The sequence below is a fragment of the Micropterus dolomieu genome, linkage group LG14, assembly GCF_021292245.1.
Source record: "Micropterus dolomieu isolate WLL.071019.BEF.003 ecotype Adirondacks linkage group LG14, ASM2129224v1, whole genome shotgun sequence".
Classification (NCBI taxonomy): domain Eukaryota; kingdom Metazoa; phylum Chordata; class Actinopteri; order Centrarchiformes; family Centrarchidae; genus Micropterus; species Micropterus dolomieu.
The window spans coordinates 8,079,155-8,092,654 of record NC_060163.1 but is presented as its reverse complement, the minus strand read 5'-3'; the positions used below and the strand labels follow the sequence as shown (position 1 = coordinate 8,092,654).

At 40.5% G+C, this 13,500-nt stretch overlaps 1 protein-coding gene across 2 annotated transcripts; it reads left to right on the top strand.

Annotated features, from left to right (window-relative positions):
• Positions 1 to 417: 417 nt before the first annotated feature.
• zdhhc16b (zinc finger DHHC-type palmitoyltransferase 16b) lies at positions 418 to 13,463 on the top strand. Of its 2 annotated transcripts, none has more exons than XM_046068587.1 (10): positions 418 to 570; positions 4,768 to 5,065; positions 5,160 to 5,354; positions 6,351 to 6,439; positions 6,521 to 6,549; positions 6,666 to 6,799; positions 7,386 to 7,471; positions 7,551 to 7,674; positions 8,460 to 8,530; positions 11,881 to 13,463. In XM_046068587.1, the coding sequence occupies exons 2-10, from the start codon at positions 4,796 to 4,798 to the stop codon at positions 11,981 to 11,983; spliced, it is 1,101 nt and encodes a 366-aa protein (XP_045924543.1). In that variant the 5' UTR covers positions 418 to 570; positions 4,768 to 4,795; the 3' UTR covers positions 11,984 to 13,463. The 2 variants fall into 2 exon arrangements, with proteins under 2 accessions (XP_045924543.1, XP_045924544.1); XM_046068588.1 differs by having other exon boundaries at positions 426 to 570; positions 4,764 to 5,065.
• The last annotated feature ends 37 nt before the right edge of the window (positions 13,464 to 13,500 follow it).

Below are 13,500 nucleotides of genomic sequence, written 5' to 3'. Positions count from 1 at the left end.
GATTTTGGGAAGGCGCTGTTTTTGGTTTCAGATGATCCGTTTGTTAAATATGTATTGTTATCATCGTAAGGACTGCACCTGTGAATGCGTAATATTACGTTGTTTAAAAATTTGTAACAATGACAGCGTAAATTGAGTGACAATTAATGAATTGTTGCAGCAAAATACAACTTCATTTCCCAGGACACATTGCGCGCTCTTAAGCGAGCTGAAACCAAAGAGAAACAAAGAAGAGGTCCCACTTTGGACATATTTTTTGGGCGCTGAAGCTTTTTAGAGAAACTTTGCGTTGTATAAAGGGCTACTTGGAGCAAATCAACCAAACTGATTTACCCTTGGGGGAACACTAAATAAGTTGACCGCCACTGCTACATCTGACATCTGAATAAAAAAAATACCTTTTGTAGCAGACCGGAAGACGTGTTTGTTTTTGTTTTCAGTTGAACGAAACCTCTGTTCAATAGACAATCTTGGTGAGCACTGCCGCCCTGTGATACCTAGCTAACAGTTTAGCCTGACCATGATCTGACTGTAGAGCTACAGGTTTGTCCGCCCCGTTCACCTGACCAGGTACAGTACATGTCAATGTCAAGTTTGGTCCGAGTTGGTGTTCTGTAGTTGTTGAAGATAATTCAGTTATAACATGGGCCGGTTGAAGGGGGCTGGAGGCAGCTAGCAGGTGCCCCTTAGCTAACGTTTGAGCATGACAACTAATGCATCTACTGGCTGACAAGATTAACAGATATTTAATTGGTTATAATACAAAATAATGACCAAGTTTTGTGTTTATTTCACTCACTGTAATGTGGTCTTGTAGACTGGGAAAATGAATGATTTAAGATGTGTGTACACACATTTTACATCATTATAACAGTGTTCCAAACAATAGTTATTTTATTATCAATTAATCCTTAGGTAATTGTCTCTATTCAACAATTAATAATTTAGAAAGTCTATAAAATGTCAGAAAATAGTGAAAAATACACATATAACTTCCCGAAGCTGGAGGTGACGTCCTCAGATGTCTGGGTTTGTTTTAGATATTCAGTTAATGATAGAAACAGATTTACTTTGGGTCCAAAATCCACTCTTGAAACCAGGTTCGTACCAACAGTGCAACCCTGTAATGTAATAAATCCAGTGGAACAGTTTCCATCTTTGTTTATGCCCCATTTCAACTAATATACACTAAGTATATAAATTATGCTGTGAGGGCAGTTAGTCTGAACTCACATCCAGAGGAGTTACTTTATTAATACTTTCAGAAATTAATTATAAGAGAAAGAAAATGCAACAGAACAGCAGATGTGGTCGGTGTCCATATGATGATTAACATCTGCTGTACACAATCTCAAAAATAGTAACAAATTGCACCAGAAGTACCAGTCTGTCTTCAGACTGTTTTCTAATAAAACTCACCAACAGCCAAGTAAGAGATAAGCATGTACATTGTAGTTGACTTATATGCATGTTTGAAAAAAATGATACATGTAAAATGGATCTGCAATCTCGTCTCATCACCAGCTATGGGATAGATATTATTGTGTACAGTTCCACTGAAAGAAGATAATTGATCATATTGAACCAGCTGCTCGTCCAAAAGTGAAAATCAACAGACACATTTTCCTGCTCTTCCTCTCAGAGAGACTGAGACAGCAGGACCAAGTAAAGCTTATTACAGTGACACACACAGTCAGTGATCTGCCTATCTTCTAAGACCAGATTTAGGACCAGATTTAGATAGAGACAGTGGTGCCCTGCCTGTGTGCCACACTTATGCAACGAGCTGAGGTAATGTGTCAGAGCGTGGCACATTTTTCATATTTACTTCCTCTCACATCATGATATTGATTTCAGCCATTTACATCCTCATTGTAATGTGTTTAATTCAGCCTCTAACTCCCTCCAGAAATATAGTTAGTTTTTATTTTCTCCGGACGAACAGCTCCCTTCATGATATCGCAAATTAAAATACAGTAGAGTGGAAAAGTCTTGTTTGTATGGAAGCCCATTTCTGCAAGCAAAAATAATTTTAAAAAGACATGTTTGGAATGATAACAATAAAAATATTGTACATAGCTAGGTCCTAGGAGGTTTCAGGAAGCCAGTGGAGTGCTTTGAGGATGGGGGTGATGTGGTCGTGTTTGCGCACCTTCAACAGGATCCTAGCAGGGCTGTTCTAGATGTACCGCAGTTCCTGAATGCTTTTCTCAGGGATTCCGGTGAGGAGTGCATTGCGGTATTCCAGCCTGGAGGAGACAAAAGCGTGGACAAGCTTTTTGGCATCTGTAAGAGTGAGTGTGGGAAGAAGTTTGGCGATGTTCCTGAGGTTGAAGAATGAGGTCTTGCAAAGATGTTTGATGTGAGCCTAAAGGTCAGATGAGAGTCCATTTTAACACCCAGGTTGGTGGCTGATGTTGAAAGTGGTATATCTTGGCCAGAGAAGGTGATGCTGGTAATGTCAGATGACCGAACCTGGTGTGGAGTGCTGACTAAGATGGCTTCAGTCTTTGAGCAGTTTAGCTGCAGAAAGTTTTGCTTCATCCATGTCTTTGCCTCATCCAGGCATGTGGTCAGAGTGGATGATGGCAGGGCATCAGATGGGGTTGGTTTTGTCCTGAGGTAGAGTTGAGTGTCATCAGCATAGCAGTGGAATGAAATTCCATGCCGGCTGATGACATGGCCAAGGGGGAGCATGTAGAGAATAAAGAGGGTGGAGCCAAGCACTGAGCCTTGAGGGACACCATGGGTGACATTATTTGTCAGGGATTTAGCCTCTCCCAAGGCGACATGCTCAGTTCTCCCGGTGAGGTAGGATAAGACCCACTCATGGACAGAGTCATGACTTGCCTGCACTAATGGCTTATGTTAATGTACATCTAGCTTGACATTTTGATTTCCTTCTTCATTCTAGCTTCCTTTGTCTATTTTTATTTTCTGTTCTTAACCAACATTTCTTTTATATCTGGTTCTAAATGCCTGTGCTATTTCTTTCCTAGCGCAGCTGGAACTTTTAAATTTGCCCTTTGGGGAGGTGGGGGTAAATAAAAGGCTCATCTTAAAATACACTAACTTAGCTTTGTGTTTTTCATGGTATAATCAAGGTAAATTATTAAGTGCTTCATTCAAAGACAAAGTCATTAGTTCATTTGGCATTCACAGTATGCCTGATACTCTTGGCAATCTTCATCGTCTTAAATATTGTAAAACACAAACTCGAATAGCTCAGAGATAGATTCCCTCTCTAGTTCGTTCAGGTCCTGACTTATGTCCTCAGCCCAGAGCTTTCCATACAGCTGTGCAGCCTCTGCCAGTTCCTCTTCCCCCATCTTCAGAGCATCGGAGAATGCCACCGTGGGTGAAAACACATGCTGCTTTGCTTTAACCCATTTTGCTGCCTTTTTGCTTTCATGTACTGTACATGTCAATCCTATGAAAAGAGAGGAAAAAGTTGTCTTCCTATAGCATAATTGCTATCATATTATTTTTATTATCATCATAACCTCTATTTACATAATATATAATATTCTCACAGAGGAGCCCTGCAGGCAGACCCCTCTCACTTTCTCGGCCCTGTCACAGACACATCTAACCAATGAGCGGAGTGAATGTTCTCACGTGGCTTTTAGTCATGCATTTTGGTTTGCTTGAGTTTGTTTCTGTGTGAAAAATAACGAAACAAATGGAAAAACGCAAATACTTCAACTCATCCACTAATTCAGACCAGAGCAAACACACTACATAATTTTGACTTAATATGTCACGAATTGAACTACTGTCTCACACAGAGCTGAAACGGTCAGTCCCAGAAAATCAACTATTAATTATGATAATTGTTTTACTTTTCAAGCACATATGACAAAAATTACCATCTGCAGCTTCTAGCGTAAGGATTTCCTTAAGTTTTTATCCGTCTTCTTTTCCTGGTGAAAAGGGGCATCCATACATTTATAATAAGTAATAATTACACTAATGTCAGGAATGTGATCATGATTTATTAATATTGCATGTAGCACCTCTTAATAAAGATTGAATGGAAAACCTCTCATTGGCATCATGTGTGACCTTGACAGGTGGGACGGGTGTCACATTTGCAGTGTGTCTTGACAGGTTTTCGCTAGATCACTTATTGCACTTACAGGTTTTTTTTTTAGTGCGCGTGTGCAAAATAGTAACATTTTGCAGTGGTCGTTAGCATCTGATGGCAAAGAAAGAGAACAGATTGTTGCCAGTCCTTGCTGTTACTGTCTACTAAAGGTTAGCATCTCTCATTATTAATGCCGTTCTATTTTGGAGAACCCGAACAAGCCTTATCTGTGAAACCAATACTCACTTTCATGAAATGATGCCCCGGATCAGGTAGCCACTTTATTACCTCAGTAAGACATTCATCCCTTAGCATTTCCCTCCCTATAGGGTTACAACTCGCATCTCCTCTGCAAGTTCCTAAGAGGTTTTTGGCTTGGAGTTCCGGATTTGCTGTGAATTATTAACAGGAGAAGTTGCGTGTCACACGGAGGACGCTGTTGCCAAACTTGAATGACTAGTGCTTTCTAGGAACGGGAGCACTTTCTACTGTCTCTGCTCTTGTATCTTCTTGTTAGTTAACTTTTTAAATGCGGCAGGAGCTTTCACAACTGTGACAAAGATGACAATGGAAACCTCGGCTGCCGTCCAGCTACGCTACGAAGAGCTGCTCTTCTACGCGGCCTGCGTTTGTAACTGTTGGTCCGTGTGTCTGTGTGTTTGTGTGTGTCTGGAAGGCAGAGTGTGCAGTAGAGGAGGTGGAGGTGGCATGCGTTCGGGCAGCAGCTGGAGGTGTCAGCTCTCCCGGGCTATGCGACTGGCGCTGCGCTGGTGCCGGCTTCGGAGGCCGCAGAAAGGAGTACGAGGTGGGGAAACCAAGCCGTGGATCAGCGGCAGGCTTTTGGAGCTGTGGATCTACAGCAAGCTGCTGCTCAAGTCACTGTACTTCAACAGCCTCAGCAACTCGGACACCTTGCTGGACTGTGCGTTTGAACCTGTCTACTGGATTGTGGACAATGTGACGCGCTGGTTTGGAGTGGTGAGTTGTTGGGTTTAATTCTGGATGCTTTGCCTCTCTTCTAACTACACCTCCAAACTATTCCTGTTCCTCTCATCTTTTCTCTTTCTCTCAGGTGTTTGTCTGTCTGGTCGTATTGCTGACGACCTCTGTTGTGGTCATCGTCTACCTGTTCGTCCTACCCACGTTCTTCAGTACTTACCCTCTGCATTGGGTCTCCTGGCACCTCTGCTGTGGCCACTGGCTTCTTATGATGGTGGTCTTCCATTACTACAAGGCCATCACTACCTCCCCAGGACACCCGCCCAAGGTACCAAACTCCTCATAGGCGTACATGGTGAATGGTATACAGTGCTGTCAGGCACTTAAGGGTGTTACCATCTCAAATGTTCTATCACATCATTTCTGTGTATTCTGTGATCTGTCTATTAAATTTAAAAACAACTTAAGACATGACCAGGACACTGTTTATGGAAGCAGTCAAATCTTAAACTGTCCCAGCTTCAAATCAAGTGGAAAAACTACTGAATACCTTTTTTTTCTCTAAAATGTCAAATGTAATTGATGCCAGTGCTCCTGCTGAAGTTAAACTGATCACTAGAAAGCAAAAGGCACCAAGGAGAAACTCTCATTTGGCGTAAATTTAAACCGTCAGATACACTTAACATATTTATATAACATATTTACAGCCTGAACTTGAAAACTACTAGGGGCAGTCATTTTTTAGTAATAACTCACCCATCTCATTTCTTACAGTCGACAGGTTAACCAACCCTCTAGACCCAATTTCCCCGAAAATTAGTTTCAACCAGCAGACGCCGCGAGTTTGCATCCTTTTTTAAGACAAGATTCAAGGCATCAGATACACACACTGTGGCTTTGCGCCCAACTGTCTCTGATAAGCTCGTGCCATATGAACCCTTGGGACATCTGGGACTAGCCTACTGCCTGTACCAGATGATAAAAGACAAGCTCAGAGTCTGATATAAAAAAAAAGTCAAAGCTAAAAACATTCCTATTTTACACTGCCTACCTCACCCAGTAATAGCTAAAAACCTACCTTCTAAGCCTAGTTAAATAGCCTTACTTTTTATTGTTTAGGATTGTTCTTCTTAATTTAAATTGTGCATGTAGATGTGGGGGTATTTGCTGTGTTTCTTTATTTTTACTTGATTTAAAATGCTAAAACATTCATCTCTTGTATCGCCTGCCTGTACTTTTTTTACTTCCAACACTTGGTTAGATTGACGTCTGTTGTTCCGATAAGACAATAAATACACCTTCTTATTTTTTGTGTTTCCTTTAGGACAAAATTCATATTCCGTCTGTGTCCATCTGTAAGAAATGCATCACTCCAAAACCACCCAGGACGCACCACTGTAGCATCTGCAACATGTAAGATAATCAAATACTAATTTGTAGTTTCGTGTCTTCATTTTAATCCTTCATGGTAAACTGTCTCTGTTTATCTTATAGGTGTGTTTTGAAGATGGACCACCACTGTCGTATCCTTCTCACAAGCAACACCCAAAAGAGAATGCATGAAAAAAGGAATTGCACTTTAAGTGTTTTTGTTTTTAAATTTCCCACTTTGTCCACATTGAACTGAACATGTTTCCAGCCTGGTTGAACAACTGTGTGGGCCATTTGAACCACCGCTACTTCATCTCCTTCTGCCTATACATGACCCTGGGCTGCATCTACTGCAGCATCAGCAGCAGGACCTTGTTTCTGGAGGCCTACAGTGCTGTAGAGGTGAGGCCAGATGAACTGCCATGCTGCACCACCAGAGAAACACACCGAGCTGCAGTTAAAACTTATTGATTGATTTATTTATTGTATAAATTAATAACTTACCACTCTGAAAGGTCTTATGTTTTTTGTTAGCATGTTCCTGTTTAATTTAGTTGTAAATAGATTTATATACTTGTTTCATGACGTTCAAGGTGTTGTTAATGTTTGAAATGTTTTGTATAGTGGCATCTGCCAGACGGTAGTAAGAAGGCAGAAGTCGAGCTCGGTTAGCAAATGAAGAGAAACAAGAGACATGAAAAGGATCTCTGTTTTCTGCTCTGCTGTTTGCCTCTGATCCAGAATGGTCTTATCTCAAAGATGATTGTGCACCAGCTGCTAAACAACTCTAGGCTTCGAATACCAATTAGTTTGTAAGTCCTCTGCACCCAAAGATTTAGACTTGTAGCTTACCCATATTCTAAGTAGCCTTTTGATCCTGAGACCTCAGACAAGCTAAAACATCCTTGGATCAGATCTGAAAGTGAAATAACAACGTATTCGACACCAGTAGGAATACGCAAGTCTGACTATTTCATGTCCCCTTCAGGCGTACTATCAGACCCCTCTTCCGCCCTACACGTTAAGAGAGACCACTGCTCACAAGAGTATTATCTTCCTCTGGGTGCTGACCAGGTAAGGAGCGCTTCATTGTATGTATTCCCTGTTTAAAAATCAGATAATGGGTGTCAGGTTGTAATGTGTCCCCCTGCAGCTCAGTGGCAGTAGCTCTGGGAGGCCTCAGCCTGTGGCACCTCATACTCATCAGCAGAGGAGAGACCAGCGTAGAGCGGCACATCAACAACAAAGAGATCAAAAGACTACGGGAGAAGGGCAAGGTATGTACACTTGTGTACAAAGTCAGAATTGATAGTCAGGTGTATATAATTATACTGAGCAGAGCACATAAAGACAGTACTGTGCAAAGGTTTCAGGCAGGTGTGGAAAAAATGCTGTAAAGTAGGAATGCATTCAAAAATAGACATGTTAATAGATTCTGTTTATCAATTAACAAAATGCAAAGTGAGTGAACAAAAGGAAAATCTAAATCAAAATAATATTTGGTGTGACCACCCTTTGCCTCCAAAGAACATCAATTCTTATAGGTACACTTGCACAAAGTCAGGGATTTTGTAGGCATATCATCAGGTGTGTGATTAAACAATTTAACCAAACAGGTGCTGTTGATCACCAATTCAATATTGTAGATTGAAACACAATCATCAACTGAAACAGAAACAGCTGTGTTTCCTGTGGTACAACTGGGTAAGGAACAGCCAAACAAGGCTAACAAGGTGAGGTTGTTGTCAAAAGTCATACACCATGGCAAGACTGAGCACAGCAACAAGACACAAGGTAGTTATGCTGCATCAGCAAGGTCTCTCCCGGGCAGAAATTGCAAGGTGGGTGGGCCTTTGGTGTAGGAGACTTGGGTTAGATTCCCACTGCAACACATCCACTAATGTGTCCCTGAGCAAGACACTTAACCCCAAGTTACTCCACAGGCATGCGACCTTTGACATATATAGCAATTGTAAGTTGGTTTAGCATCAGCTAAATGAATAAATGTAATTTTAAGACAGAATGTGGAAAATGGCTGTTTGTTTCTTCTATTCTGGTGCAGATGTTCAAAAATCCATACCATCACGGTGTGATGAACAATTGGAAGTTACTGTTTGGTGTGGAAAAAAGAAGGTGAGTTCAGTTATACATTTACCAAAATTGTGCCTGTTTAAATGTCAAAATTGAAATTTCAGTCATCACCCGTGGTTACCAGGGTGAAAGCAAGTACAGTCAAACACTAGAGCAAACACTCCACAGCTACAGTCCTGCTCACCATTATTGGCACCCCTTCACTTTTTGCATAACCTCTACAATATCTTCAGAAATAAATGGAAATGTACCAAATTTATATCATCAGGATCTTTTAATTGGAGGTCCAACGTAATTTAACAAAGAAAATAGTTTTTTCAACTTACATATTGTAAATTCACTCAAGAAACAGAGTGCAGCATGTTTAATGCCCTGTTTAATATTTGGTTGCACACCTGTTGGCAGTGATGACAGCCTCCAAACGTTTCTTGTAGCCATCTACAAGCTTCTTGCACTTCTCAGCTGGTATTTTCTCCCACTCTTTCTCTGCAAATTGTTCAAGCTCTTGAATGTTTGCAGGTTTCTTTTCCCCAATGGGAGATTTTCAGTCATACCAAAGATTTTTCAATCGGGTTATTTATCAAGCTTCTTAAAGTGCCACTTTAGTCTTAAGTGCTGAGAATTCATGAAATTTACTCCTATTTTTAAACTTAAGAATAAAAGCAAGTGATCAAATTTCTGAAAGCTAAGAATCACTCTTACTCTCCCAGTTATTTAAGACCGCTCGAGAGGTCTCTCAAGTGGTTAGGAGCTGCCAGTAGGGCTTGTGATGGCGCTGTGGAGACAGAGACATGCATCTTACAGGAGAGGAAGAATGTTTCTGAATTATTTGATGACGTGTAGACGGGGTCGGACAGCGCAGGCATAAACTTTGTCAGCGAGTTGTTGAGGGACGTCATCTCACGATTCTTCACCGTAGTAGTAGGCGTATGATGGCGCTCATATATAGATATTTATTAAAATGTAGGCCTATATCATAATGTATTCTCTTAAATTCTTTATTGTTAAATGTTTGTTGATTATAAACTCCTCTTTGGAATTTCACCACTCAATGTGAATTTATCTGAGAATTTTCTTAAATAAGGAAATCTATTCAGTTATTGGTCTTTGCCTACATCGTGATCCAAAATCCTGTTTGCAGCACAGCATAGTGTGGTAAATCAGCTCTAAGACTGACACTTAATATTTAGTCCTACATTTCACTTAAATTAGGACTATGATGCTTGATAACTAACTTGTAAGCACAGCTTTGAGCCAAGAATTTTTTTACTCAAGTCAGTTCTTAGCAGTGTTCTTATGAGTGATTCTGAGGAGCTTGATAAATACGGACCCTGGACTCATTGCTGGCCATTTTAAAACAGTCCATTTTTTCCTTTTCAACCATTCCTGCATGCTTTTGGATGTGTGCTTTGGGTCTTTGTCTTGCTGGAGGACCCATGATCTTCGACTCAAACCAAGTTTTCTTAGACTGGGTAGGACATTTCGCTCTAAAATCTCTTGATAATTGTCTGAGTACCAGATGCAGCAAAGCAGCCCCACAGCATTATGGATCCTCCACCATGTTTAACTGTTGGAAGGGTGTTCTTTTCCTTGTAGGCTTCATTGCACCATCTGTAAACAAACTGTTTGTGTGCATTGCCAAAAAGCTCCATTTTTGTTTCATCTGTCCAAAGAACATTTTCCCAGAAGGATTGTTGTTTGTCCAGGTACTCTGTGGCAAAGATGAGTCATTCCTTTTTAAGTCTTTTTCTCAGCAATGGTGTCTTCCTTGGCCTTCGCCCATGAAGCCTTGTTTGGTTTAGTATGCAGCGAAGGCCATGTAAGCCTTCAGGTCTTTGGATGTTTGCCGTGGTGTTTTGTCCACCATTCGCAGCAACCTTCGCAGACTTCTCTATCAACTTTTCTCTTCCCCCCCACATCCAGGGAGGTTCTTGACAGTTCCATGCTTGGCAAACTTCTTAATAACATTAGGCACTGTTGAAACAGGGATACCAAGGTCTTATACCCTTTAGAGGTCTTGTGTTTGCTAATTTTTTGCATTTCTGATGTCCTCAGACAGCTCCTTTGTCTTTACCATTGTGACAAAGGAACAGGAGATAACAGATGGCTTTTTAAAACACGGAAGTCATCATTCATTGGCTAATTCATGTCACATGGGCACAGACAATTTATCACAGGCGATTCTCATTTGTGATTTACCACAGGTGAGTTACAATGTGTTTCCATACTGGTTTACAGCAAAGGGTGCCAATACCAGTGACACAGCAAGCTTTAAGTTTTTCTATTTATTGTTTGACATTTGCTTTTTTGTATCAAACATGAGTTCTCTACAGAACAGAATTGTTTCACTTGATTCATTTTTTTAGAAGATATTCCACATGATGTACTTAAACTTCATGGGTGCCAATAATGGTGAGCAGGACTGTACATTGTCAGAAATACATCAGGAGAACAACTGGTGTGTCTGTTTACGGTGCAGCCAAACGATATCACTGGGAGCGGCATTGGAGGTTTGTTGTGGTGGCGGCATTCACCATGTTTTAATAAAGAAGTCGGTTTCTACTTCTACTACTGCACACTGAATGATTGATGAATAATTGCAGTCGGTGCTTACTGTCGTGTCACACTACGGTTTCTTGTGACTGCTCTACAAAAGTCTGCAAACACAAAATGTTTGTTTACTGTTCACCCTCTTTACAACGTAGCAGATGTATTAACAGCTGTTATAACTGAGATAAAATTACTGGTTTATATGCATGAAGAGTCCCTGGTGCATGCGAAGGCCATTTAAATACAGGCTGGACAATTCCACTACCAATAAAAACTACTATATAAAGAGGTCATCAAAAAATGTAAATACATTAAATGAATGACTTTTTTCATAAAATAAATTCATGTAACCATGCAGTAGCCTCAGAAAGGCTAAATAATAAACATAACATTATGTGTTGGGTGGTGGTTATCCTGCAGAATAGTGCAGTAGAACGCTGGGATGAAGTGCTTGTGAAGTGAGTGGGGAAAAAGTCCTACAGCTAACTGTTTCATAATCAAAGAGTACATATATTAATCAGAGAACTCACATAAGAATATAGCCCTAAAATTTTTTGATTCTGTCAACATCAGCATGGAGGTGCACAGAAACAGCTCTCTCTCTCTCTGGGTTGTTCTTAAGCAGTTGTCACATGTACAGTATCTTGGCAATAGTTTGACGTAGCTTCTGAGAGGGCTCATTAGAATGATCTAATATGACTTCACTCCAAACATAATGCGAACAGGTTCACTCAAATATTGGTATATTGATACTACATACTCCTGAACAAGAGTGCATGTTTGAAAATGTCCTTTCTTGTTACCAGCTACAAATCAAGTCATTTTGTTGTTCTGTTCCTCAGTCACTGGTTCACGCGGGTCCTCTTGCCGTCCAGCCATCTTCCCAACGGGGACGGCATCACGTGGGACTGCACCTTTATCAGAAGAGACCCCATGGCCATCTAAGCCTCACCCTTTTCACTCTGAACCATATAAAAAAACTCCTACACTTTTAACAATGACATACAAGCAATGTGACTTATTTCATTCGGTTGTGGCCAGCTAGAAGCTGTTACAATCATTTCATAAGGGAAAAAAAGAAGTTAATCAAAGTAAGAGGTGTTTTTTTGTTTTTTTTGCTGCATTGGTATTTGCACTTCTAGAAGTAGGAACCACCAGTGCTTCATCTTCTTAGGATCAGTTCTCACCTGCCACACGCTGACCTCGCACGGTAGGTCTAACCGTAGACCTTGTCACCAGCAGACGTCACCCTCCAACTGCAGCACTGTTGACTCATTAGATTTATTTAATTATGGTGCTGCTGGACAGCATCGTTTGGTAAGCCCGAACTTCTTTCTTTCTCCCACCCATTTGTAAAGACAGGACAAACTTTTTGTGCTTGTCTTGGACTGAAAATGTTCCCACCCATACTACAGCCTCTTACGGCAGAGTGACACCATAACTTGCAGTTACAGCATTTTAAAGGTGCAATGTGTTGCATTTTCAAACATCAATACAACACATTGTAAGCTCAAACTTTAGTAAGATTGGTAGCTGCTGTCTTGTTCCAATTGTCTTGTTAATGCTATCAAATTAAAGGCAACATTTCCCAGAAACTCTGCTTGCTTTCTAATGCAAGTGGTTCTCTGTTTTTATCTAAATATGATGGTGTTTTGTTTTCCAATTGACTTTCACTGCTTCCACCAGACTTTGTCCTATTAAGCTTAATTTCTGTACTAATCAGCACCACTTCCTGTTTAGTACAGTCCAGCAGATTTCCCTCTAAATCTGACTGTCTTCTCACAGAAGGTCTCATTAGTTTATACTGTTTGAATGTGCTGGTTCATTGATAACATGCAAACCAGCACCGTTAATAACTGACACTGTATTGATATCTGACTCCATGTGTAGTCAAATATCTGAGCCTTTTGGTTTTGATTGTACATGTTGTCTGAAGACTGAACTGTTTGTGTTCCTTAATGTGGAAGAAGCTGTGATTTCCCATCATTTCCTGAAAACTGTGTTTTAAGGTTTACTACTCTGCTGTTGTGTTTTGTGGAGCGTGTGCTAATGACATTGAGAACCACTGCTCTAACTGATGTTCTGGTACCGAAGAAGAGCGAAAAACCGAGAGTTTTATTCACTGGCATTTTAGGTGAAGGAAAAAAATCTGCGCAGCATTCATTTCATCATCTTTAACATTTCTTTCTTTAACACTGATAAAGAAAATGTTGTGTGCCTTGTTTGGTTAAGCCTTTAAATAAGGGAATCAGGCACTGTGCAGTAATTCCCTTTCAGATTTTTCACCGTGTTCATACAAATAACTTAATGAGTCAGATCTTTAGGTGCCATAGAAACGTGACGTACAGCTATATCATTTGTAACCAGTGGGAGCTGTGCTCCAGTTTGATTTATTCTTTTTTTTTAATAAAACACCTGTTTAATATTTCCTGTCTGAGTGTTTCCATTTTTAGCTGATATTT

Bases quoted from the DNA above. Each gene is read 5' to 3' on its own strand.
- zdhhc16b (XM_046068587.1), top strand. From the start codon at position 4,796: ATGCGTTCGGGCAGCAGCTGGAGGTGTCAGCTCTCCCGGGCTATGCGA. The intron at 7,675-8,459 runs GTATGTACACTT...ATTCTGGTGCAG, and splicing joins GACTACGGGAGAAGGGCAAG to ATGTTCAAAAATCCATACCA. The intron at 8,531-11,880 runs GTGAGTTCAGTT...TCTGTTCCTCAG, and splicing joins TTTGGTGTGGAAAAAAGAAG to TCACTGGTTCACGCGGGTCC.